General features: G+C 44.6%; 1 protein-coding gene across 1 annotated transcript in view; it reads left to right on the top strand.

Moving 5' to 3' along the window:
* LOC129096163 (nuclear factor 1 X-type-like) overlaps positions 1-27,142 on the top strand; it is a 112,232-nt gene that overhangs the window by 10,571 nt on the left and 74,519 nt on the right. Inside the window, 1 exon segment of the mRNA XM_054604850.1 lies at positions 25,522-26,053. Coding sequence (XP_054460825.1) covers positions 25,522-26,053 — 532 coding nt within the window.

Here is a 27,142-nt window from a genome sequence, read left to right as displayed (position 1 = left end):
CCAAATCTGAGTTGTAAATGTCAGACCTTTGCTTCTATTTATTTTTAGGGGGGGAAGGGGGTGCTTCTGCATTTTGCGCAACAGCAAAGGATATGAAAGTTGAAAAATGTATAATTTTGAGGAAAAGGTTTTGTTATTGCGCTGTACTCTGTGCTAAAGCTGTTTTATAAAGACTAGTTTATAATGCAAATTGGAAAAAGTATACTTGCCCAAAACTGTGTGACAAGATCTCTGTAATAATAAATGAATAGCACATAATAATAATAATAATAATAATTATAGTGAGCAATGATATAAGTACTGTAAACTCACTGTTAACTCCTCAATGAGTAACAAAGACAAACTGTAATTTGTGAGGCAAAAATGGGAACTTTGTCTTTGTTTGATTTCTAGATAGATTATGAATTATCAACACCAGATTAAGTAAACACGTGGCAACATTATGACTAAATGTTTCTTGTAAGAGAGAGGGGGAAAAAAAGCACCATTCCCTCATTAAAAAAACAACCCATAAACAATCCTGTAATGACTTGAAGCCGGATAAATCCAGATCTAACTGCAGGACTGTATGTCCAGGTGTAAATATTCTAGAAAATATTACAGAGATCCCATGGGAATTTAATAAAGCACCATAAAACTCGATGAGGTGACTGAACTCACCACCGAGCACCACATGCGCACTATTAAAAAAACCAAAAAAAAACCAAAAGCCCTGTATGGATACCGCGTCTCTCTCTCTCTCTCTCTCTCTCTGAAGGAGGTTATTAAAAAAAAGAACAAAATATATATATATACATCATAAGTCGATGATCATTTTAAATACAGTTATAGGTTTGTGTCGATCCGAAAGCGAGAAGCGGGGAAGGAGAGACAGAGAGAGAGAGAGAGAGAGAGAGAGAGGAGAGTTAGAGCGGGAGAGAGAGAGAGAGAGAGAGAGAGAGGGAGGGAGGGAGGGCAGAAACTTTCCTCTAAAGTTAGTGGAGCTTTCACTGTGAGTGAGGCGGGGTTACAGCCTGGACTGAGCCACAGCGGCTTTGCGATGCGGCACCGCAGCGAACCTCCATCCAACTTTACTATCAACAACTCCAAACCCCGTCTCTAGACACAACCATGTACTCCCCTTACTGCTTGACACAGGTATGGCAAAACAAACCCGCCGTTCTCCCCCCCCATGCTCTTCTTCTTCTTCTTCTTCTTCTTCTTCTTCTTCTTCTTCTTCTCTGCTGCTGCTGCTTTTCTTTTCCTGTTCTCCCCCGGCACGGTGCTCCTCCGGTGTGTGTTCTGCTGTACGCGGTCTCGGTCTTGTGTTGTCTGCTGCTTGTCAATTGTTGCGTTTTTAAGGGACCTATTTTTTTTATTTTTTTAGTCCGGCTCTCTTTTTTCACCGATAGTGTGTTTAACCTCTCTCTCTCTCTCTCTCTCTCTCTCTCTCGCGCTCCTCTCTCCCCCTTTCTTTCTTTCTTTCTTTCTTTTTTTTTTTCTGTTGTAATGGCACTCCTCCAACGGGCTTTTCTTGTGCGTCTCATTGCGCGTGGTTTGGAGAGAGAGAAAATGGCGCTTCTCCCAAATCTATTTAATATAACAAAAAGCACCCGGCGGCTGGAGGAAGGGGAAGAGGGCTCGGTGCTCGGTGCTCTGGCCGCTTTTAAGGCGACTCGTTCCGGCCGCCCCGAGGCGAACAACCAGCTTCATCGAGCGACTGGAACGAACACGAACCGAGTGTTGATGTGGACGACCGTATGTTGAGGGGTTTCTGACTCGCGACTGTTAACGGAGGTGGGGGGGGGAAGCCTTTTGGGGTCACCGTATAGACACACACACACACACACACACACACACACACACACACACACACACACACACACACACAACTGTCCCTCGTGTGGTTTGATCCACTTCAGCAAAATAAAACTTAGATTTTTTTTTTTTTGTTGGTGGTGTTGGTGGTGTTGGTGGTGGTGATGGTGGTGGTGGTGTTGGTGGTGGTGGTGGGTGGGATAGTGAAGGCGACAGTGGGTGGATGTTGTGTGGACAGTCCGGGCTGCATCGCTGCAGTTTGATTCATCCCATAATACAGTTGACCTTTAAAGAAGCAGCGGCGCTTCTCATCCATGTCATTCCCCTCAGGATGATAACTGTTCAGTAACACGTCATACGGGTGTTTGTATTTGTTGCACTTGTCTTGCAAAATAAGGAAATGTAGAATATAATTAAGACTGACTTTGAATATGCAGCTCGTGTTTTTTTTTTTGTAATTGAATGCACAATGATGGACTCCGTTTTGACCCTTGAACGCACCTCTGGTCTACACAGAACGACTTGCATCAGCTCAGAGACAGGGATCCCCATTAAGGTGTATTCTATGTATTATTATAAATACTATTTAGATGATTGATGCATATGAACAATGGAAATGCTGTGCCTGGAAGCAGGTTTGATACAAGTGAGATGTTGCTTATTTGTTTTCACTTCATCACAGTCAGGATGTGTTCTTGATGTGACTTGAATAAGCCTCGTTGTTCACTGTGTAAATACTTTCATCTGTAAAGTAAAAGCTTAAGCAAAGGTCAAGTCATAAATGACCTTTTTTTTTTTTTTTTTTAGAGATTTGTTATGTACTGTCCGTGAGTAAAACATTTAAAGTTCTGGTTTTAAACTCAGACATGTAGTGCAGTCACTGCAGAGTTAACACGGGAGCCGCGGGGCTTCAGCTCCGGGCCGCACCGGGTCCGGTTTTCCGTCTGAACACACCAAAAAAAACCAGCAGCTCTATAAAGTCATCTCTACCTGTCAGCATTTCAGCACCAAAGCCATTTTAAAAGATCAAGTTGGGAAAAAAAACCCCGACCTTTTAACAATCCCCGTCGGTCAGAAGGCAGTGTGCTGCTTTTCTTTTGTTGCAGTCTGAGGTCAGGAGCTGGAGTTATACAGTGCATTCAACTCATCATCATAATTAATGTGCATTCATCTGCACTGTCAGCTGGTTCTGCATTAAGGAGTTCCAGGTGTTCCGCTCCAGGCCTGCAGGTGAAATGTTGCAGCGTTGCAGTCAGAGGTCACGGCCTCCTCACGGTTTCACAGTTAGGCTGTGTTTCATTGCTGTGCTGAGGGATAACATATTATTATTATTATTATTATTATTATTATTATTATTATTATATATTATACTAAATCTTTTTCTAGTGTACATTGTATCATGGGAGGAAGCAGAACGTATTCCGTGGAGAACATGCAGGATTCCTTCTCGGTGTTATTTCAGGCCATCTGACCAAAACCTCACTCGGATTTTTTTTAATTTTTTTTTAGAAATAGAAATAACAGCAGTGTTCAAAATGCAAAATGATATTTCATCACATCTTTTAGTTTTTTTTTTTTTAGTTTTTCTTTTTTAATAATCTACTGCATCAACATCATTTACATCACTTAACATGCTTTCCTCTCTCTCTCTCTCTCTCTTTTCTTCCCATCTCTGTTCTTCTCCTCTCTCTCTCTCTCTCTCTCTCTCTCTCTGTGTTTCCTCGCGACTTCTCCGTCGCCTGTGAGTTTGCAGAGCGGCGGAGGGATATTCTCTCTCTCTAATCAATAGTCTATTTGATTTGCTCCGTAAAATAAGTCCCAACAGCGCTGCTGCATATTTAGCACAGATCACTTTCCCAGCCGGGCGGCGTGAGGCAGAGGTCCGCATCGAGTTTCCTCTTCCTTTCCATTAATTAAAATTAATTGGCAGCAGATCCTCCAGCGCGAGCGCCTCGCACGGACGCGTGCTGCCCATATGCGCGCTACATATTGATCCGCCCGCTGTCTTTACTGCGTCTCGCGCTTCTACGATGACGGATATCAAGCGCGCCTGATTCGCTCGCGTTCTCTCATATCTCATATCTCCTTCAGAGAACTTATGGTTTTTTTTTTGTTTTTTTTTAATAGATATTAACGCAGCAATAAAGAATAATAAAGTGACATCCAACACCTGTCATTTAAACGCGACTCGTTTATCCGCCTTTCAGTCGCTTTAATCAGGTGTTTTAGTCATCTGCGGTTCTTTATGTGTCCACACACACACACACACACACATGCACCACATGCACTTTTACCCATATTAAAGCCCTCCGTCGTCCATTAAGACTGTGCTCGTGTAGCCTAAATAATTCACAAATCACAGAAAACATGCAAAACTGGTGTAAACAATCTACAATGTATTATTAATGCTGGTAAAAGCTTTGCTGGAACGGTTTAGTAGGTGACGGACCAGATCAGCCAAAACCAAAAAAAAGAAAAGAAAGTGTCTGCCAAACAGCATCGAGAGTTTTTTATTTATTTTTTATTTATTTATATTCATTTTTTTTTTTTTGTTGCGTGGCATTGTTTCGCATCCCCGTGACCGAACCGCATTTGCACATTAAAGTTTTCCCGCGGTTTGAAGGTCGCCGAGGCGTCGTTAATTAAAACTTTTATGTGCTGCGTTTTTATGAAATCAATTATTTCAGACTGCAGTTGAGTCCCGCTCATCGTGCTGATGGAGGGCCGCAGCGCCGCCTCACTCACACTGCCAACGACAGACATGTCTTTAACACTGCGCGCGGGACTTGTTTAACTATTTCACTCACACACGCGCACACACACACACGCAAAAAAAAACACCAACTTTTATTTACTTGCTCGATTCTTGCTCGTATGAGAGCTTCATGTCCAATTATTTACACTTCTAAAGTGTTTTTTTAAAAAAGATTTAGAGATCAAATGAGTCCTTGAAATTCACTCAGCCATGCAGATTGGCAAAGCGCTTGAAAGCATGCAGTGAAAGCCATCCATATTGTAGCCATGCCATATAGCCATAGCAACAGAAACACACAAAAACAGATTTTGTAGTCCCTATCTTTGGTGATGGAGATAAAGGAACTTATCATCTGAACAAAACGGTGCATACGGAGGATGCATGAAGTCTGTGTGGCAATATGTGTGCAGCCCACGCAGGCACTTCCAGTCTATTCAGTGAAAAGTCAGCATTCAAGGCCCGAGTCCACACCAGGCCATCAGCTATCTGTGTGTGTGTGTGAGTGTGTGTGTGTGTGTGTACGTGTACAGTAGGTGCCCGTTTCTTACCGGTGGCTCTCCTGCGTCAGCCTCCGGTTCTGGTTTCACCGGGACCGGACGGCGTGACGGCTGTGGCGCTGGTGTAAGCTGAGGTGGGCCTGCACGATCTGGTAACATACAAAAGCTTTGCTGGCATCACTTTGTGCCACAAACACACACACACACACACACACACACACACACACACACACACACACACACAACCACACACATACAGACATTAATCCTGCTCACACACAGCTAGTCCGTAGGCACAGCACAGGCAGCGGAGAAGAAGTCCGCCGTATAGTGGACCGTAGGCAGGGGTTAAAAGTGGCCCCCGCCGACTGTGCCAGGACGACAGGCGGGCCGGCAGTGGGTTGCAGGCAGAACCCAGGGGTACATTGTGTTCTTTTTACTTATTCATCCCTTCTGCTGGAGGCAGACCAGGTCCACCTTACACTGCTTGGCCCCGGAGTGAGAGCTGGTAGGCAGGGACGGAGGACGGAGTGCAGAGGAAGTGGGAACACGGCACAACATGTCCACGTCAGTCAGACAGATTCTGAATACATTTTGGATTACATGCAGAGAGACTTGTATTTGTGTGAGGGTTTTTTTTTTTAAATAAGCTTAAATCAAGTTGATCTCTAGTTCAGATATTTGAAGTCATGTCAGTCAAGAATGTGCACAAATGAAAATATTAGTTTTGCTTTTGTGGCATTTTTGAAAATAAATCTATGGCGGAGCTCGTACAAGGAACCATGCAAAACCCTGAGAGAGCTTGCCGACTGTCCTCCCCTGCCTGTGTGTGTGTGCGTGTGTGTGTGTGTGTGTGTGTGTGTGTGTGTGTGTGTGTGTGTGTGTGTGTGTGTGTGCGTGTGTCTTGGAGGTGAGTTAAACCCAGCACTGTGGTGCTCGGCTCATCCCTTATCTGAGCAGTCTTCCTGACCGCCCAGAGAAAATGGATTTATCAAGCTTAACCGAGGCACTTGGCACAACAGGGTAATAGGTGGTTGTCCCCTGGATGGATGGATGGGTGAGTGTGTGTGTGTGTGTGTGTCCGATATGTGTGTGTCCATGTGAATATGTGTATTCCCCCCCGTCCTCTGCCTCCTAGTGTGGATTAGGTTTAAGCTCATCTGTGGCCGGTGGAGGCAGGCGGCGCCTATAGCGTTTTATGTTGCTTTGTGATATAGTTTGGTTTACAGAGACACACGGCACACACGCATGTAAACACACACACGCGCACACGCTAACGCGCACTCATCTGAAATCAGGCTGAACCCTCACGTATGTTACAGACAGATATACGGACATGTGGTGGAGGAGCAGCTGAACACTTCAGTGTGTTGATGCTCACAACATCTCTCATGAGAGTAGAAAGTTCTCCAAAAAAAAAAAAAAAAAAAGAAATCCCGCCAAGCTTTTGTTGTTGCAATGCTCTCTACTGAATATAATTTAATAGTTTTGGCAGGGGGTGAGAATTAGGTGCGACTGACTGATAATTTCACATTACCCTCGTTTTCTCGGGTTTGAGAGTCAAAGGTGCAGCAGCTATCAGTCATTCACACTGAAGAGACTTCGGTCTGCCAGCAAGCAACGAGGCGATGAGACGCTGGAAACGTGAAGAACCCACGAGGAACCGAGGGGGGGCCAGAAAGACGCACAGAGCCAAAAGTGCTGCGTTCCTCCCCCAGCTGCCTGGGACAGACTCCCCTTCACCTTCCTCCTGCTCCTCTTCCTCCACCCAATCCCACCCTCCACCTCCTCAATTAGCTCCCTTTAAAAGAGAAGTAACGGTTAGCGAGGGATCCGCATTGTTCCAGGATGAGCCAGGGTTGTTCTTGTTGTTGTTGTTTGTCTCCCTCTCTCTCTCTTTCTCTCTCCTTGTGTCTTTCTCCATCCCCCTCCTCCGTCGCCCGTTGGTGTGTTTTTCGCTCTTTTTGATTTTCTCAGAGGCTTTTTTTTTTCTGTGGGGGTAACCCCACTGAATGGGACAATGCAGTCTAGCGTGAAATTAAAGCTCTTAGTTAGTTTGGAGTTGCTCAAAAGAGGATTTTACACATGCATGCATTCATACACCCTCCCATACGCTATAGATATAGCTAATTAGAGGAAGTACACCCTATGTCGAGCATCAAGGGCCCAATTAAAAGAGTAGGGGGAAACCTCGGCGTGCGAGATCTAGGCCAAATCGGCTCCGTGAATGCAATCTCGGCGCCTTGCGTGTGAACAGTGCGTCTGCCTCCTTAATCCAGGCGGGAGAAATATGGACACGACTGATATGAGAAGCCCAAGTTTCATTAACATATGCACGTCACGTACTCGGTGAGTAAATCAAGAAAAAAAAAAAACAGTCGGATTGATCGTCCCCATCAGGCGAGCGTCTGATTCAAAACAGATTGAGCTGCTCTTGCCGACTCTTCCAAGTCTCATTTTGGAAGTAGTCTCCGAACGAAGTGTCTGTCATGCATGCACATTAGAGTTTTTGTTGCGCACGTCAAAGACGTTTATTTGTGCAATTTCACAGTACAACGTCGGAGGCTGACGGCTGCTTAGCTTTGTCAAATGTGTTTCCATGCTGCTTAAGAATATTTTGGAGAAAGAAAAAAAACAGCAGAAGTGGTAACTAACTGTTTCGCTGTAAAGCTTAACTGATGTGTTTGCTGTGAAAAATCACAAATACATATTGTTCCTTTTACCTGTAGTTCTATTTATGGATCTGGATGGTTTTGGTGTGAGTTGCCTAGTTTTGGAGATAATTTCTGGAAAGAGACATTGCTGTTTTATTTTTTGGCGCATTGAGCACCACAAGCCGAGTGACATATAGTCCCATTAAAATGGAAAGAAGTCAGACATCTCTACGGCCAATATCTCCAAAGTTATAGGCGACCAAAAATATCAGAATGCTAAATAAAACTGCAGGTAAAAAATGTTTATTTTTCTTCCTTTTACTGTCCCCTTTAAAGTGTAGGTGATGTAAATACAAAGGGCAGAATGAATAGCCACATGGACTATAAGGTAATTTATTTTTTACATGCACTATATGAGTGTGTGAGAGAGAGAGAGAGAGAAAGAGGCAGACCAATATAGAGCAGCAGCAGTCCACATCGCCTGAGTGGTACGAGCCATGGCTGAAATATCCACCAGGCCTAGCAGATGTATCTGATACCCGACGCACCAGCACCAACAGTCTTTACTCCCAGTGCGATGGAGTAACACACACCCACATGCTTCTGTTCAGCCCTGTTTCCTCAAGTTAAACTACTGGTCATGGAGGCCCGCAGCCCCAGCAAAGGTAGCCAGCGAATCCAGTTAGTGAGTCAGACTTTGTGGAACAAAGTGTGCTGCTCTCTGATCCCCCTCTCTCTCTCTCTCTCTCTCTCTCCCCTCTCCCTCCCGTTGAGAGTGCTGGCAGCCCGCCAGGGGTGGAAAAATCTATAACCCATTGCGTAATATACCATATCTTTACCTTGGTTGAACCCTGCGCAAGATCCACAGCTGTGTGAGCGCACACACACAGAAACGATTGCCTCTGTGTGTGTGTGTGTGTGTGTGTGTGTGTGTGTGTGTGTGTGTGTGTGTGTGTGTGAGAGTTTGAGACAGGGACAGACAGACAGACAGACAGAGAGGAAAGAGAGAGAGACCCACACACACAGAGTAGCTTCTTTGTGGCTAGCTTTCAGTGCGCACCCTCGTATAAACAGTATCACACCACTTTGATCGAATGCTGCCGGCAAAGTATTTTCCCGAGCAGAGAGAGCGCGGCGTTCCGATCGCTCTCTGCGCCAAGAGGAAAAAGGAGCCGAGGCCGTATAATAAAATGTTTCTGTTTTAGAGGCGGACGGATGTTTAAAAATAGAAATCAAATGAACATCATGTTTTGCTGTAATGATATATATAAGCTCCATAGCAACGCCACAGTGCTTCCAAAAGCCAGTGGCATAAGTAACATTGTTCTCCAGGTCGTATCCTTAGAATGGAAATGTACAGGGCCAGCCGGGGCCTGCCATCATTGCTTTTCATGATGGAAACCACGCTTTTTGTATTTTCACCAAGATTCGTAGCTTCGATGTGTTCGGCAATGCGTTTGTGCGAGTACGGGCCTCTCCAGCAGCACCTGGAGCTTCTCCAGCAGCTGAAAGTGTTGGAGGGAGTGTAATGGTTTTTTATTGGACGCCTTTTACAGTAGGCCTTAATCACAGTCCTTTTAAACTAGTATTTCCATGCTGTAAGGTGAAGGGTGTCACCTCTGTAATGGCTCTTCTCTCACACCGAGTCGTGTGTGGATCCCTGAGTGATAATCTGAAGGACATTGTCTAATCACTTCTCATTTTCTCTAATATGATCCACTCAGCCAGTGATATTGGCCGCACGCTTGGTCGCATTCGTTTTGGACGGCGGTGATTATTATTAAATGGTCTGTAATGACTACTGATAATCCCTTCATGCAGTCCAGAGAACCCTGGACTCGCTGGGAGGCATTTGTTTTGTTAATGCACCAGTGAAATCTAAAATACATGCAGATGTGTGTGGGCCCAAAACCGCAAACTCAACCGAGCTTCCCCGCCATTGTTTTATCGCACGATCGTGCTTCTTTTCTTTTCTTTTTTTTTTACCCGCTCAATTGTGGAAATTTTCTCAACAAACGGGCACAGAACCCCCCCCCCCCCCCCCCAACTCCCCGTGTGCAGTTCATTTACTCTCCTCCCCCTGCAGCTACATAGTGCAGAGGGTCAAACTGTGTTAGTGTGGTGATGGTGGTTTGGGGATGGGAACGGGTGGGGGCGGGAGGCAGCTGTGTGAGGGAGGCAAAGCTTCAGTGAAAAAGTTGGGTGGCAGAGGGATACAGCATCAATTTTCACCTCATGTGTGTGTGTGTGTGTGTGTGTGTGTGTGTGTGTGTGTGTGTGTGTGTGTGTGTGTGTGTGTGTGTGTGTGTGTGTGTGTGTGTGTGTGAGAGAGTGTGTGTGTGTGTGTGTGTGTGTGTGTGTGTGCGAGGCGGACCGCTGATATGTTTGTGTTTATTGACTCAGAGAGACGGGCCGTGGCGGCGCACACAGCGGTGTACGGGTGGCAGGGGTCCAGGCTTCGGGGGAAACGTGTGTGTTTAAAGTACACACAGGCCTAATTATGCTGATTTAAGCATTCTTGCGGTCCTCCCTCTGGCTTGTGGTGAGTTAACTGGCACAGGGGCGTCCAGCAGAGAGAGGGAGAGAGAGAGAGAGGGAGAGGGGGGTAAGGGGGAGGGAGAGAAGACAGAGAGCGGGGCTCAATAAAGAGATTGATTAAAGGAAGAGGGGAGAAAGAGGAAAAGATGGTAGGAGGACGCAAACACAGCGAGAGTGACTACGCAGAGAAACATGTCGTCCCAGGACGGCGGTGAAGCAGAGGAAAAACACACACTGCCGTCAAACTTCCCGGCAGGTTTTTTCCCTCCTCACTTTGGGGTTAAGAGCGCCCCCGCACTTCATATTTATTTTTATATTCAGATGTTATGGATTGCTCCGGGAAAAGGCCGTCCCTTTTCCCAGCAAGAGGAATTAATACTGTTTGAACGCTCTCTCTGCGGAGTCTAAAAGGAGGGATTTTCTTGCAATGGAGTCTGGGAGGTTTATAAGTTAAAAACCTGACCGCTGCTAAACAAACAAAGTAGGGATGATTAAAAGCTGACCCTTGTTTGTTGACTCTCTGCCCTCCTGTGGGCCTGTGGGTGTGCACCTGTCTGCTGTCGACTCATGCGCGTACCAGGCGGTTCACTGTGGATTGTGTGCAGAAGGTGGACAACATCAGGGACATGAAAGGGCAAAAATAATTTAAACTCAATTTTAGAGGCAGCTGTACAGTGAGTTTAACTAAGACGAATGCAACGGGTCTGAATATATTTATTCTTATCCCATTTCATCACATACTAGAGTTTGGTAGCCCGGCCCGTCAAACTATGACGACCCACAGTGGTTACAGTGAACACGTGGTTAATGTTTGAATTCAACAAAAAACACTTTAGTTAGGATTAGTAGAAAACATCATGGTTGGGCTTAAAAATGCAATACACAGGATTCCGAGCATTAATAAAGCAGAAAACAAGTTGTTATGAAACGATGTAGTTGAGTAATGTATACTTTGTTAACAGGGTTTTGTCGCGGAAGCGTAGCACCCGCCCTCAGGCAAAAACCATTGCACTGTTAGCGCTGCTAGCACTGTTAGCTTCCAACTGCCGCCTCAGCCGTCGCCATGTTGTAATGCTCCCAATCTTGTATAAAGCACCTTTAAAATAAGTACCTAAACTCAGTAAAATGTAAATAACGTAAAAATAAGCGTCTTATAATGACACGTTTTTTTTAGACTGAAAATGAAAAAAGAAAAGCAACTTTTATGGCAAAGTGTTTTCCTGTGTTTGTGTGTTTCGGGATTCCTGCATTATGACTCTGTTGCCTAAACATTATCCAAAACACCACGGTAACACTAAAGAGTGCATAAAAAGGCCTGCACAGGTTCCCCTCATGTGACTGTGGAGCAGAGCAGAGATTGATGAGGCTGGCCGCTGTGCGTTCTTTCACGCAGGTGATAAAATCCTGCTGCAGAGGCAGGCAGGGCTGCTCAGTGTCTCCGGGTTCATGAGACGGGATCAACCAACACCAGAGCTCACATGTGCTCCCATCTGACAATATGCTCTCACTTTCCTTACACTTCATTCCTATCTTTTTTTTTTTCTTCTCTCTTTCCATCTCTCCCCCTCTCTCTTTTGCTTTTTTTTTATTTTTTTACATCTTATCTCCGCCTGCTTTTTTCTCTGTCTCCCTCTCTCCCCATCTCTCAGCTCTCCCTCAATACGTCTTCTACTTCAACCGTCTCGTTTTCTCGGTTTCTACCTCATTCTTTCCAGGCCCCCCCCCCATCCTCACCCCCCACGCTGCTCCTCTCTTTTCGTTCCCTCAGGAAGAGCCACAGTCTTATCTGGGATATGTTGGATTTGGTGAGCTTAAAAGCCACTTTCACAACTCCCCGTCTGCCTCTCCTGAGAACAGCGCACTATCTAAAACAGTTCCACCACTCGCTAGGCTTTGTCCGCTGGAATGCTGCTCATCGGGCGATTTCTTACTCCCTCGTGGCCTCTTAATGCTAATCCTTTACCTGACTCTCCATCTTCTAGACCGCCATCCTCCTCCCTCCCTCCCTCCCTCTGCTTCTTCTCTGACAAAAAAATGCCTGATATATACATGTATCGGGTTTCGTCGGTGATGTGAAGGAATGCTAATGTATCATAACCATATTACAGTACTTAAAGGAGGGATATGGTGCCAAGTGCTATCTGGAGAATCAAATCTCTGAAGCAGGAGCTTTTCTCTCTCCTTCAGATTGTCGCGTTCCCGTTTTGATTTTTTCCTCTCTGGAAATACAGAGTCGAAACAATGGCGTTGTTGTATTCAATAATGCAATTTCTCCAGGAATTGGAAAGCCAGCCTAAATAAAGACGCGGCCAAATCCTATTTTGCATCAGATTTTTTTATTTATTTTTCTCTGGGCAGCCGAAGAGCTTGAAGCCCACAACATTTCCCTATACGTGGTTCATTTAAACAGCAATCACACTGTCTTCTTTGTGCGTGTGAATCAATTCATGTTTTACATAAAGCGCTGTTAGCCATTCGGTCTTCACGGTCTGTTTTGAATCGCTCAAACGCTGTACTGATATTCAGAAAACTAAATATTTATTTGCTTAAAGAGTGTAACCAAATGATGAGTGTAAATCCAGTAGCAGTCCGAACAGGAAATGATCAGGCCGGGGGGTTGGAGCGGGGGCAGGCCCTCTGTGGCGTGTGGCAGGCAGAGGGATTTGCTGGTTTTATTATTAGGGCCTGTGTGTTGTTGATGGAGCGGCTCCATCCATGTTGACTCACAGAGAGACAGCGGTGATGGCTACACTGAGCAGGGGTGTCAGGCTTGGCTGATGACTCCTACTCCCTGAACAGCACTGCAAAGGCAAACCCTTTTGTGTGTGTGCGTGTATGTGTGTGTGTGTTTGTGTGTGTTTGTGTGTGTGTTGGTGCAGGCCACACTGCATGTGCGTGTGCGTGTTTCGGTCCTGACAGCCAAGAAGCCTCAGCAGCATCTGACGTGGCAGCTCTTGCTGCTTTCAGTCCAGCTCGCTCTCCTTCTGGCTCACTTCTCTGTGATACTATCTTTTCATACAATCACATGTTTATAAATGGAGACTGACTGGTATTTCATACCGGCCCGGTTTGGTGCAGAGAGTCGATAAACACTGTACTAAAAAAAATGACACAGCACGAGTAGGAGAGTCAGTGCAGATAGGAAGTTCTTTTTTTTTTTTTTTTTTACTTTCTTCATTAATAAAAGCTGTGTGAGTGTTTTTGGGGAGTTTGCTGCGTCTTTTCTCAGCACAATTGTGGGGGATTTTTTATTTAACTCGGGCCGATATAAAAATGCGACCTATAACGTCGTTTTTTCACTCATTCACTCATTTAATTTTATAGTAGCTGTTGTACTGAATAAATAAGAGTTAAGTTAACTGCCCTTCCCTTTTTTGCATTTTTACCGATAATGTTGACACTAAAATGCTTCACCGTTCTAAATCCAGCGCCAAACTAATCTGAAGCTTGGATCAGAACTCCTTTTTCTCTCCCAGGCCTGTTTGTGAGGTGCCTTTTTTTTATGGAGGTGGGCTCCCTCTGTTTTATGTCCCCTCTGAGGACATGTACTTATGGCTGTCTGCCTGTGGTGCTGTGGTGCTCCTGAGGTCTGTGCGAGGCGGTAGTTTAGACCGGGGAAGTCAGCACGCGTGGTCACAGAGGAGATAACTGCACACACACTCTCCCAGAGGCGCCCGTCTGCACCGTGTGTCTGCCTGTCCTCCCCCTCTTTGCTTTGTTTAAGGACACATCTTTAAAAAAAAAAAAAGAAAGATGTGTTTTGGAGAATAAAAGTTTCAGAAATGATTTAGTTGTGTGTGTTTTCGTGTGGTTGTTAGGGTTTTTTGTTTGTCACCTCCCGTGTGTGTTTGCGTGTGCCCTCTGTGTCTTTTCCGGCCTGGCATGGCGCTTGCCCTACAGGGAATGCCACTCAAAATGGGCAGAGCGACCTTTAACCCCCTCACCGCCGGCTCAGTCGGGCTTCGCTCGCTGCCACGCTTTAACCCGAGGTCTGTGGAGCGTAGCAGAGATTAAGACCCGGCTCCGAGGACGCCATTTGGAACGGACACCTTTTTAACCCCAACGGGGATCAGAGGAGCCACTCGGAGCAGCCGCCCACTCTTAACCCCCGACACTACCAACTCGCAGCGCAGACAAGGCAGAGTGCACAGGCAAAGGCCCAGCTCATATCATGCCACAGGGAGCGGGCAGCGTTTAACCCTCGCAGCGCCAACTCAGCTAAGGGGCCAAACTCCAGCTCACATGATAAGCAGAATTAAATCCGCAAGGTTCAGTGTTCCTGATAGGGAGCTCGCTGGTGTGGAAATAGGATGCTAATGCAAAAAGGGTTGGTTGGCCATCGACAGAGTAGGACAAGCATTTGCAGCGTTGTAATTTAAACAATAAATTGTGGTGAGCAGGCTGAGATGTTCCGTCCTTTTTCTTATCGAGCATTTGCTTTTATTTGTTTGAGATTAAGCCTCAACCCTCTTTTATTTTTTAACCTGAAACTATGGAGGTTAAATGACTTGTTGAGAATTGACTGAAGTAATTTGGTAAATTGAACCCCTACATTATTTCTGTTGTGTCCCCACAATTTTCCCCTTTTTAGGAAATTAAGAAAACAGCCATGTTTGCAGCCTGACAACTGCGGAGATATGAGTTGTAATAGTAGGTATTAAAAGAGTGTCATGAAGCTAAGAGTCATAGAATGTCATCTTGTGGTTAATAATCTTTCAGTCTGCAAGATTGCAATCAGATGCGCTTTGCCCGCCGCTCGTGAATTGGCTTTGTGCTGCAACGTTGGAACAATAGATAATCCGCCGTACTAAAATATGAGAAAAATGTCTGCTGTTAAAGCATGTAAACGTGACTGCAACTCTAGTATTTGTTTTTGCTTGAAAGAAGAGTGTTAATAGGCTTCACTGACTCCCTGCTAAACAATAAAGGAAGCAATCAATCACTCAAAAATAGGAAAATAAATTCACAGTGAAGGGTTGGACAAACGTGCCAACTGGCATCTTGCAAATTATACATTTAACACTAAACGTCGACAGATGATAAAGTGGTTATACAAACTGCAGCAGATAAATAAAAAAGTGTTCTTTATAAATAATATACTTTGCCTTTAAGGGAGGCACCAGGGAATGAGTGTGTGTGTGTGTGTGTGTGTGTGTGTGTGAGAGAGAGAGAGAGAGAGAGAGAGAGAGAACGCGAAGGAAGGAGAGGAGAGAGAGGGTGAAGGGAGTTTCTGCACTTGTCTGTCTGGCAACGGCCGAGAAACGAGTGCACAAGTTTGAGTCTGGGTGATTCAAGCTGTGTGTAAGAGAGAGAGAGAGAGAGGGAGAGAGAAGAGGAGGGGAGCTCCCCCGTGAAAGGAGTGAGGGGGAGCGGAGAGAGAGAGAGAGAGAGATGCTAGGAGATGGATAGAGATAGAGAGAGGTATGGTTGAAGTGCAACGACAATATGGAGCACAGGAAAAGGGGGGAAAAAGTGTTGGAGAGTAAGAGGTGAAAGAAATAAAAGAAGGAATGGAGGAGTAGGTGATGGTGGTGGTAAGGAGGGGGAAGGAGGAGGGGGGAGGACGAATGAATGTGCGAGTCGGGCAAGTGGTGAAGCATTTGCATAAAGGGTGAGGGCACTCTGCCCGGCTTTTGGGGAGAGAGAGGTTGGCATCTCGCCTTGCCGACTGGCAGAACGAGGACCGGGGAGGAATAAAAGAATGAAGGGTGGTGGTGGTGGTGGTGGTGGGGGGTGGGTGGGGGAGAGAGTGAAGCGAAAGAGTGCGTCTCTCAATAGTGCATCTCTTGTGCGGGGAGAAGCAGGCCTTGGCCGCCGTCGGAGCGAGGGGGGCATGGAAGGGAGGGGAGTATCGGGTTTCATTATCTGCTTGATTCCTGCTGTATTTGCTCACCGCGAGGTTCAAAGCTTCCTGCAGCCGGAGGCCCGGCCTCGCCACAGCCAGCGAGCGGCCGCCGGCATGCGGCCTCTGGAACGCTGTTAGGTGTGTGTGCAGCCGTGGTTTAGGGTGAGACAGAACCTGTAAAGGGGGACGCTCTCTGACCGCCGTGTGATTGAAGCAGAAAGCTGCTGCTATCACCTTCAACACACATTCACACGCACACACACGCACACACACACGCACACACACACACACACACACACACACACACACACACACACTCACACTCCAAGTATCACACTGCCCACTTGACCTTATCAGGAATGGCCGCCCTTGTCGAGGGGAAACGCTGTACTCTCAGTTTTGCTCCGACGTCCTGTCGGAAAATGCCACACCAACAGTTATGTGTGTGTGTGTGTGTGTCTGTGCGAGTGTGTGTGTGTGTGTGTGTGTGTGTGTGTGTTGTTTGCCATGGCGTCGCTGCAGAAACCCTCGGCAGTGTAAACACACATGCAGCAGCCTATATGCATTCACTTAGCATGCATGTAATCCTATACAGCCCCATCGAGCTGCAGCCCCATGTTGAAGTGGTTTTATTGGATCATTGTTTGCCAGAATCTCCTAATTTAGTTTGAAATCTATAATCTTGCCCAGTTTTATTTATACCACGATAACATCATCCCCTTATGGGAAACATTCTTTCTAATTGACGGCACCGCTATCAAGATGAACATGCAGTTTTAGCATTTAAAAGGAGTAAATGTATAGTGTTTCTCACAGCCCCATTTTGCCGTCCCCACTGTACATTTTGGCGAACGCAGTGTATAAGTTTTGAATTCCGTTCACCAGATCGGAGCCAAAAACCAGCAATTATATTTAACCGTTTAATCATCGCAAAATGTATTTTGAAGTCGTCCAAATTAAATTCAGCTCTCCAAATATTTTCAGTATATAAAAGGGGGACTATAACTCACTTGTGGGGTTAAAGTTATGTTCATAATTAACTGTATAAGGTGAAATTTATGCAGATGGGCCCGAGTCATAGAGAAACCACACAAACCTCAAGTAAACCCTAGCTGAATAAATTCTGGATACTAAAAGAGAACCATAAAGAGCCCTTGATCTTATCTTTGATGTGCTCACATTTGAGGCTGAAGCAGTCTGCCCAGACAAATCCATCGCACAAACGTGAAAGCATATTTGAGTATAATATTACCCCGGTCTGCAGTCATGTCAGAAGCCCCAGCTCGCTATCAGTCCTTGTGTCTCTGGAGCTGTTTAAAGCTCGCTCGCTCTGTCTTTCCCCTCGCAAGCCTCATGCCACAAATGGCTTCCAGACTTTCACACATAGTAATGCTTCAGTGTGTAAACAGGCGTAATTACAAACGATGCGCAGACACACTTTACACATCAATCTGCGGCGATTGGGAGGAAAGAGAGCAGAGAGAGAAAGTTTTTTTTCCCCCCTCTTCCAAGGAGGCTGTAGATGAATGGATGAAAAGGTTTTAAGCCGGGTGGAAATAGGAGGACTGGCAGTGATGAGGACATTTTTTAGAAGAATAATGTGGCTCTGTGTGAGTGAATGCATGTGTGTGGGCTCGAAAGAGTGAATGAAAGGGGGGAGAGAAAAACGGACACTTATTTTTTTCTGTGTCATTAGAATTTCCAAGGAAATGGTAGTTTATGTCAACTTGTCCGTAATTATTTTATATCCCCGAGGATTGTGTGGTGAATAACCCATCACCTCCTAACGGCAGGGTGTTTCTCTCCACTCGTCAGGCCTGAGCACCTTACTTCTCCTGCACTCCTCTAATAAAAATATGAAAACTTCGCTCAAGCCAAAGCAACTCTGTGTTTCTCTTCTACTTCCTTTTTTCTTTTCTTCATTTTAACAGAAGTGACAGAAATGGCGTAATGCCTGTACCTCATAAAAAATGGTCTGACCCTCATTTTATATAAAGTTTAGAATAATGAAGCAAGAAAAAAACCACATTTAATTTATATACAAAGTGCAAACAGTTTAATGCAAATTATTGTAGACCACCTAGAGTAGTCTGAGCACACACACACACACACACACACACACACACACACACACACACACACACACACACACACACACACACACACACACACACACAAAGGGGAAATGGCTCAGATCTCTCACAGTCTTTCCTTTACATCACCACAGTACTTGTCAATATGTGATTTCACACAGCAGATGTCAAAGTGAAATTCCAGTCGTGACACGTCCTGACATGCTGTAACCTTCATCAGCTTTCTGTGTGTGTGTGTGTGTGTGTGTGTGTGTGTGTGTGTGTGTGTGTGTGTTTCATAACCTTATCTTACAGGATCATCCTGAATAGCAAAGACTTGTGTGTGAGACAAATATAATTTCATCTTTCCTTGTAGCATTTTTTTGTATAATTAATTATAACTTATAATTAAGTTTAGCTTTTCACACTTTATAAGTAGATTTTACATTAAAACGTTGCTTAATTAAAATGTTGAAAAGGCAAAAGCTTTATATGTCTCAGTTTTTCTTATATATGGTGAAATGAATTTTTATTATTATTTATTTAAAACATATTTATGTTTAATATATATGTTGTTGAGTAATTAATTATGAAATTATCTACAAGTTATGAACATGTTTTTACAATGGAACAGCAATTTTAAAATGATTATGACTCAAATGTTGACTGCAAAAATGAAATGTATGCATGAGTCAGTATTTTAATACCGTCCCTTTGTTGAAAAAAACATTTCAAATGTATATATATATATATATTTTCAGGACATCACAGTGGCATTTATTAAATCCCTGTTATATTTAACTGTTATAATTGGTATAATTGTTAAGTATCTTAATTTCTGTTATTTAAACCAGCTAGTTTTATTTTAAACCACAATTCCTATGGAATTTAAATTATTTACATCATGTTGATGGTAAAAATACAATAATATGATATACTATAATATAAATAGGAAATGTGAATGGGGTGCATTTATTATAATGATTTAAATTAGACCTGTTGTGACGCTCATGGACTTAATTTAGTTGTATTTTGTTTTTTGATGTTTTCCTTCATTTTTAATTTCCAATTCTGTCTTTCGTTGCAACCACAATGAAACACTTAAAAGGAAGAAAATAAAAAGAGTGAACTTCATGTTGTTAAAATGATGCCAAAATGGCCAGTGAGAGCACATTTAATGCCTGTTGACTCACAACCAGGTCCTCCTCACCCTGCAGGATGTGCCATCAAGTAAATAAATGTCTGACCTGACCTGTCTTTCCTGGTGTCCTATGCAGATGTCAGCCCTGTGGCATTCATTTGCATACCTAAGATTAAAACCACTAATTATACTCAGGTAATTGCTTATTGGAGCTGTTGACAACAGTGTGGGAAACAGGGCCGAGTTATTAAAATTGATTGTATGCAACAACAACAACAAAAAAAGCCCAGAGACAGGAACGAATAGTCCTTTATTTCTTTACACAAAGCTGTTAACAGTCTCTCTCTAAAAAAAAAAAAAGCAGAAACGTTAATAGGCATTAATACATCTGACTTATGAAGGAAAGCATGAACGCTTTTTGTGCAAATGAAACATATTTGTTTCCCCTGGCGGGTGCCTGCCTTCACTGAGGTCATTCTTTCACACTGGTTTTATTCATTGGCTCCGCTGCGACACATCTTACACATTTTAATTCTATTTCGACTTTTTATATTTATTTTGACCCTTTTTGTTTAACGTAGGCCGCACGAGACCGAGGCTGAAAGCCAATCAGACGAGCTCAAGTCCAGTCCTCTCTCCGAGGGGAAGGGGGCCATTAGGGTTAGACACATATCTGTGATTCAGAGCAGTTTCACTGTCAGGAACGATACATTTGGACTATTTTAACGAACGTAGAAAACGTAAAGTAGAGCTTCTTACGCCAGACGGAGGGAGGTTCACGGACAGAGAGAGAGACGTGCGTCATTAGCTCAGAATAAAGTTGCGCCGGTGTTGGTTAAGACAATTATTCCCCGGTGAACACGGAGACAGAGGTCGGTTTATTTCTATTGAAGTTGAGAATATTAATTTAATATTGTTTTTATAAATGTAGGGACGCAGGGTGCAGGCCGTGGCCACGCGGAGGGGTTTTGCTGTGCGTCCTCCATAAGTGCGTCACACGCAAAGTGAACTCCTTTCGCCAAAACCTTCATTCATTTATTGGTGTTTTAATAGTTTTAATAGTTAATTAAAGAAAACAGCCACAGGACCTGCAATGTGCTTAAAACCTGCATTTGGTGTCGTTTAACTTTAAAAAAAAAAAAAAATGTTTTTAGGCCTCATTTCAAAGCCACAACAGGACGTTTTAGCTGTAGGACATTTGAGATATTATATATATATATACAGTACCAGTCAAAAGTTTGGACACACCTTCTCATTCAACTACTTTGAAGAATCTAAAATATAAAACATATTCTGGTTTGTTGAGCATTTGTTTCTTTACCACATAATTCCATATGTGTTTCTTCATAGTTTGGATGTCTTCAATATTAATCTACAATGTAGAAAAAAAAAAAGAAAGAAAAACCATTGAATGAGAAGGTGTGTCCAAACTTTTGACTGGTACTATATATATATATATATATATATATATATATATATATATATATATACATGACAAAATGGTGTAGTGGGTTAAATTGCACCAAGCATTCTTTTTTTAATCTCTGCTTTGTTGTTTAATAACCATCAAAATCTTGAACACTGGTTTTTCTTTTCTGTCTTGTGTTTCTTTGGCAGTTTCTGCTGCTCCACGCTTGGCCTTGTTAATAAAACCTGAGGTGGTTTTTTCGTCTCTCTCCTGCTCTCTGAGTTGGACCCAGTCGGGGCAGGAGGGAGAGATTGTCTTGGCGAACAAAGGTCGCCTTTTTTTTTTTTTTTTTTTTTTAAAGACAGAGCATGGCATGCAGAGATAAAATGAGCCCTCGCTCAAATTATTGCCGAGCAGATACCTAAAGAGTCCAGTGGCCAAGGCCCCTGAAAAAAAACAAAACTGCCACCCTCCGTTCTGCCCCGAAGAACTCTGGGCAAACAGGAGAAACCCTCTTTAATGAGCTGAAGGAAATGTGGGTTTGAAAATGTCAAAACATTTTTTTTTTTACAAATGGACACGTTAAATAGTAGGGTGCCACACAGACTCATTTCTTGGCCAAAATCATAAAAGATCTTGCCTTAACTGCAAATTGTGCACAGACCTCAATGCCTGTGTTATGCTGTTGTGTATAGATTTGTATTTGGTCCAGTTTGTGATCATAATAGGCCTGGCAGTGGATTTAACTAAGTGATTTTAAAAAGGGACTTATTCTGAAGGATTACACATTTCATACAAATAGTAATAATATGGATTAATTTATGGTCCCATAATAGGTTTTCTGTCCGTTTTCCATCCTCTGTTATATAACGAGTCAAGAAGAGTTATGTTACTGAAAATATGTTGCAGGGCAGGAACTACAAAAGCAAATGTGTTGCTAGTTTGAATGGACAAAGGAGCGGGTTTGGATTTCCCTGATAGTGATCTCGGTTATTATCATTTTGCCTGTCAGTAATGGCACGATGATATTACAGGAAGTGACTGTAATACTTGGCACGTATCACCTCTTTTCTTTGTCTGCGGCCCATTTACGAAAAAAATCAAGATCCCTTCAGTCTTTTCAAATATGCGACAAACGCACCTCCGTCATTGTTCTTCAAAAACAAACACGCGCAGCCTCTTTAATTCCAACTCCTCATGTTCCTTTCCCCATGTTTTTCTTGTCTTGCCTCCGCCATCTTCTCTCCTTCCCACATTTTTCACGTGTTTCGGTGTGGCTGTGTGAGGCAGGCGTATGTTAGCATGAACAATCGGCACCCGGCCCGGCTCGGCCTGGTCCAGATGGGGTCTGCCCCCCCTCCCTCCTCTTTCCCCCAGTCAGGCAGCCAGCTAACCGGCTAGCTTACCCACCCGGTTAGCCAACCAGTCATTCACCCAGCCAGTCATGTAGCCTCTCAGCCAACCGAGCAGCCAGCCTGCCAGCCAGTCAGTGGACCAGCCAGTCATCCAGGCTGCGGCTCCTCTGTCAGACACTGACAGAGGGAGCAGGCCAGGCTAAATCTGATGGTCCTGGGAGCCAACCAGAGGACTCTGGCCTTTGTAGGGTGTTCACACAGACAGCCTGTCCAGTCGCACAGCGGGGAGCTTCAACCCACAATCAAATGGCCGGGCCCTCAACTTTGCCACATGACAAGTTAGCTTTTTGTGGCCGCCCATTGCCGAGATTCCAGTTTTTTGACAATGTCTCTATAATTCCTATGAGCCCGGTGGACAAATTTGGACAGCATAGATGAGCAATCTTTTTCTTTTGTTATTCCGAAGTATGACATTTAAATGCACCTCTAATGAGAAGAGGGGTTCATACGTATTTCATACATGCATCAGATTATATTGAATTGATCCCGGGTGAGAGCCTTTGTCCCTCAGATATTTCTCCCATGGTGCACTGGGCACAGCTTGTCCTTCTGAGGTCATGTGGGTCAGCCAATGAGGATGAGACAATGCGCTTGCCAGGGCAGCTATACAGCCCCGTGCTCCCTCACTTTCCGCTGCTCAATCCCAATCATGTGCCATTGTGTACTTTATAATGCAACGCCATGAAAATATGGGCAATTTACCGGCTGCAGGAGGAAACTATAATTCTTTTCCGCTATTACAAAGACCAGTGTATCTGAATTTGAAAGCATTAGGCAAAGCTTTGTGAATTACAGGGAAGCGGCATAGCCTGTTTTAGACGGTTTTAATATCCGCTTGCCTCGCCTTGTTAAACAGCTTAACATGTATAGGCTTCTTACATGAAGCTGTCCACCACAGCATTTTCAGCCGTCATTGTCCACTGAATCCCGTCTCTCACCCACAAATGGGATTGCTCTCTAATTTGGTAACAGAAACTTTTTAATGTGTTTCTGTGTCTGTGCTGTTTGGGCTTTTAAAGTGGAGTAACAAAAAAAAAAAAAAGAGGGAGAAAAGGGGGCCAGTTTGGATGTGAGAGTGCATTTTGAAACAGGAGAGCATGTTTTTGGACGGTATTTTTCGGTGGAGGGGGCGGAGGGGTGCATTTCCCCCCCCCCCTCCTCTCTTTGTTTGTGTGGTAAATCCAGGAGCAGCTGCTGGTCTCAGGGTCTAGTGGGATTTTGGGCCCGTGTTTTCTCATGCCATCCCATGCCAAGGTGGTGTAACGCGAGCAGAGAGAGAGAGAGAAAGAGGGGTGTTTCTGGTGGGGGGGTTGCAGTTGGAGAGCAAGCTGGTTTGTTGCCGCGGCTGTGACCACGCTGGTGACGAAGGCGATGAAGGGGGGTGTGTGTGTGTGTGTGGGGGGGGGGGCTTTAGAAGGCGGGCGCTGTCTGGATTGGATGCATGTAAAATGAATATCCTCTGGACTTTGCCTTTCCACTAGATTGGAACTTGTCTGGTTGGCTAATGACGTGCCTTCTGCCTGCACCACACACAGTCCCTGTCTCTACCCCTCCCTCTCTTCTCTCCTTTCTCTCTCTCTCTCTCTCTCTCCACTACCAGCCACCAACCATCCAACTCCCCCCCCCCACCTCCCCCCGCGCTCTGCTTCTCCCTCTGCCATCTCTCTCTTCCCTCCCTTTCAGCGCTGGGAGCGTGCGTATTGGCTGGGCTGTTTGAGCTTCGGTGCCAAATAGGTGGGCCCTCTGCATGTTGGCACAGACTCAGTCAATGGTTAGAGAAGGAAAGTGGAGAGGAAGAGAGAGAGACAGAGTTGGAGAGAAAGAGGGGGAAAAAAGAAGCTGCACTCGGGTTTGCCAGCGGTCGTGCACACTCTTCCAACATTGATTCGGTTCTCTTGTTTTGTTTTGTTTTTTTTTCCTCTTCTTCTTCTTCTTCTTCTTCTCCTCCGTCCGCACCCCCCTTCGTCCAGCTCTCTCTCTCCCTCTCTCCGTGAGTCTTATGCAGATCCCACTGAATTGAACCAATAGCACTCGCAGCTCTGCCAAGCATTTTTCTGTTGTTGTTTTTTTTCAGCAAGATCATTTTTGCTACATATTTTTGAAAACAAAGAGGCTCGTTTTTAAGTTTTCGACAATTTTATCCTTTTTTGCTGCAATATCTGTTTTGTTTTGTTCTTGCAAGTCCAGCGCTTCTTTTTAGTTTTTTTTAACAAAAAATCCTTTCAGACAGAGCGATTGCAGAACTTCTCTACACTCTCCTTCTGTTGTGCTCTAGAACGGCACCTCTCCTGCAGCTCCTGCTACAGTACCTCCTGTGTTCCTGTGCTGGTATTACACTGAGCCCCCTTTGGCCTGCCTCCTCTTTCTCAGCTTCCCCCCCACCCCCCACCCCCACCCCCTGCTGCTTTTATTGGACAGTTTCTCAGCTTCTCTTTTGCTTCATTTTTTTTTCACTCAGTCTTTTTTTGTTTTTTAATATACGCAGCATTACTTCAGCACCTTTTCATTCAACAATCCAGTTGATTGTCCTCCAATTTTAAGTTTCTTTGCACTCGGCGGGTGAATTTATGATGCAAGAGCAAAATGGTAACTACCATGTTATTCTTGTTTTATTCGCATATGTTTTGTGAAAGCGACTGTTATAAAATGATTTTGAGTGCGGATGCGGTCATGTTTTTTATGGACAATTATTCTGTGTTTAATTCTAATTCTAATTAGAATTTGGTGTGTGAGTTTTCTCAAATTCTTTTTAATTCTTTTTATTATAAATTATAGTTTATGTAGTCAGTCAACATTATATTTAAAAAAACTTTTTTATGGATGTAGATATATAACATAATTTTTTATTATGTGTTTCTTTTGCTATCGGTATATTCAAGTCTGGCAATATTTGTATTAATAACTGACGCGTTTGTTTATATGTATTTAATTAGGCAGTCACACAAATGCTTACAGAAATATTATTTAAAGAAAACAGTAGATACTTAATTTCCCTTTCAAATCTTTTACCTCTCAGTCTTTCAGTGTTGTGTTGTTCAGTGTTTTGCAAAGTGCGTCCTTCAGTGTGATGAGTCTGTGTTAGGTAGAGAGTGTAAAGCATCTCTCTCTCTCTCTCTCTCTCTCTCTCTCTCTCTCTCTCTCTCTCTCTCTCTCTCTCTCTCTCTCTCTCTCTCGGCACCACTCGCTCATTCTCTCCCTCCGCTCACACAGAGCAGGCACCGCTCCTCCATGCTGCGTGCCGGTGCTAACTGCCTCTCTTCTCTCTTCCCTTCCTCACCCCCGCTCCCTCTCTCCCCATCCTTCTCTCCCCCATTCTCCCCCTCTCTCTCCACCGCCTCCTCCTGCTTCCCCCTCCTCCCTCTCCTCCTCCACCCTCCCCCGTCCTCCTCCCTCATCCAGGATGAATTCCACCCCTTCATCGAGGCCCTGCTGCCCCATGTCCGCGCCTTCGCCTACACCTGGTTCAACCTGCAGGCCCGCAAGCGCAAATACTTCAAGAAGCACGAGAAGCGCATGTCCAAGGAGGAAGAGCGCGCGGTGAAGGACGAGCTGCTGGGGGAGAAGCCAGAGATCAAGCAGAAGTGGGCCTCGCGCCTGCTGGCCAAACTCCGCAAGGACATCCGGCCCGAGTTCCGCGAGGACTTTGTGCTCTCCATCACGGGGAAAAAGGCCCCCTGCTGCGTGCTGTCCAACCCCGACCAGAAGGGCAAGATCCGTCGCATCGACTGCCTGCGCCAGGCCGACAAGGTGTGGCGGCTGGACCTGGTGATGGTCATCCTGTTCAAGGGCAGCCCCCTGGAGAGCACGGACGGGGAGCGGCTGGTCAAGTCGCCACAGTGCACCAACCCTGGCCTGTGCGTGCAGCCGCACCACATCGGAGTGTCCGTCAAGGAGCTGGACCTCTACCTGGCCTACTTCGTCCACACGCCAGGTATGTGGCCAACTGGATACTAGACACTGAAAAGGAGCGATGCCAACACACAAGTCGTCATACATGCCCGTGTGCATGTGCATATAGATGTACACACACATTTGCAAAATCACACACACAGAAACATACTCAACACAGAAACACTGTGACACATTATTAAATAGATATAAATATAAATAAAAATACATAAAGACAAAACGCAGTGTAAAGAAACGCGGATTAAGTTTCAAAAACACACATAAAAGGTGTTAAAAATGAAGGAAATAATTACTACTATAATTATGCTATCTAATACTATTTTATGGAAATTTTGAATTTAGTCAGTTTTTAATTTAAAACATTATTTAAAAAAATAAAGCAAACATTTTTTCCAATGGGAAACTAAATATATATATCCCTTTCTTGCCTTTGTTCTCTTAGGAAATGGCAAGTAGTTTTGCTTTTTGTCTTTATATATATTTCCTTCTTTTCTTCTGTTTCTAAGTGTTTGTTTACATGACAACATAGTATCGGCAATAATAAAAAGAATATGTGAGTGTGTGTCGAGGGCATTCGGCCAGCGTGCTCTGGCAAGTACGAGTTCATTTTTCTGAGTGAGGCATTTGCGGCTTCATATGAGCATGTATTTGGTGTTGTTTTATAGGAAGGAATTTGTGTGTGTGTGTGTGTGTGTGTGTGTGTGTGTGTGTGTGTGTGTGTGTGTGTGTGTGTGTGTGTGTGTGTGTGTGTGTGTGTGTGTGTGTGTGTGTGTGTGTGTGTGTGTGAAAGAAAGAAAGAAAGAAAGAAAGAAAGAAAGAGTGTTTTTTTAATGAGATGATCACCACTGTCAAATTGTGTGTTTTTGTGCAATGAGTGAGAGTCGCTGTTTATAAGACTGTACTCAGTCTGTCGAAGTGTATGTGCCACGATAAGGCCATTGTAGCCAGTGATCGTCATTTGGCCCCAGCCCAGGCTGTGTGTGTGTGTGTGTGTGTGTGAGAGAGAGAGAGAGAGAGAGAGAGAGAGCCGCGACTCTCCTGCTTTTTTCAGGCCGCAGGCTGCTGCCGCCTTCACCGTCTGCCTGAACGCTAGCACCACGCTGGACCTGGC

This window comes from Anoplopoma fimbria, chromosome 9, assembly GCF_027596085.1.
Source record: "Anoplopoma fimbria isolate UVic2021 breed Golden Eagle Sablefish chromosome 9, Afim_UVic_2022, whole genome shotgun sequence".
Lineage (NCBI taxonomy): Eukaryota > Metazoa > Chordata > Actinopteri > Perciformes > Anoplopomatidae > Anoplopoma > Anoplopoma fimbria.
This window is presented reverse-complemented; position numbering and strand designations above follow the sequence as displayed.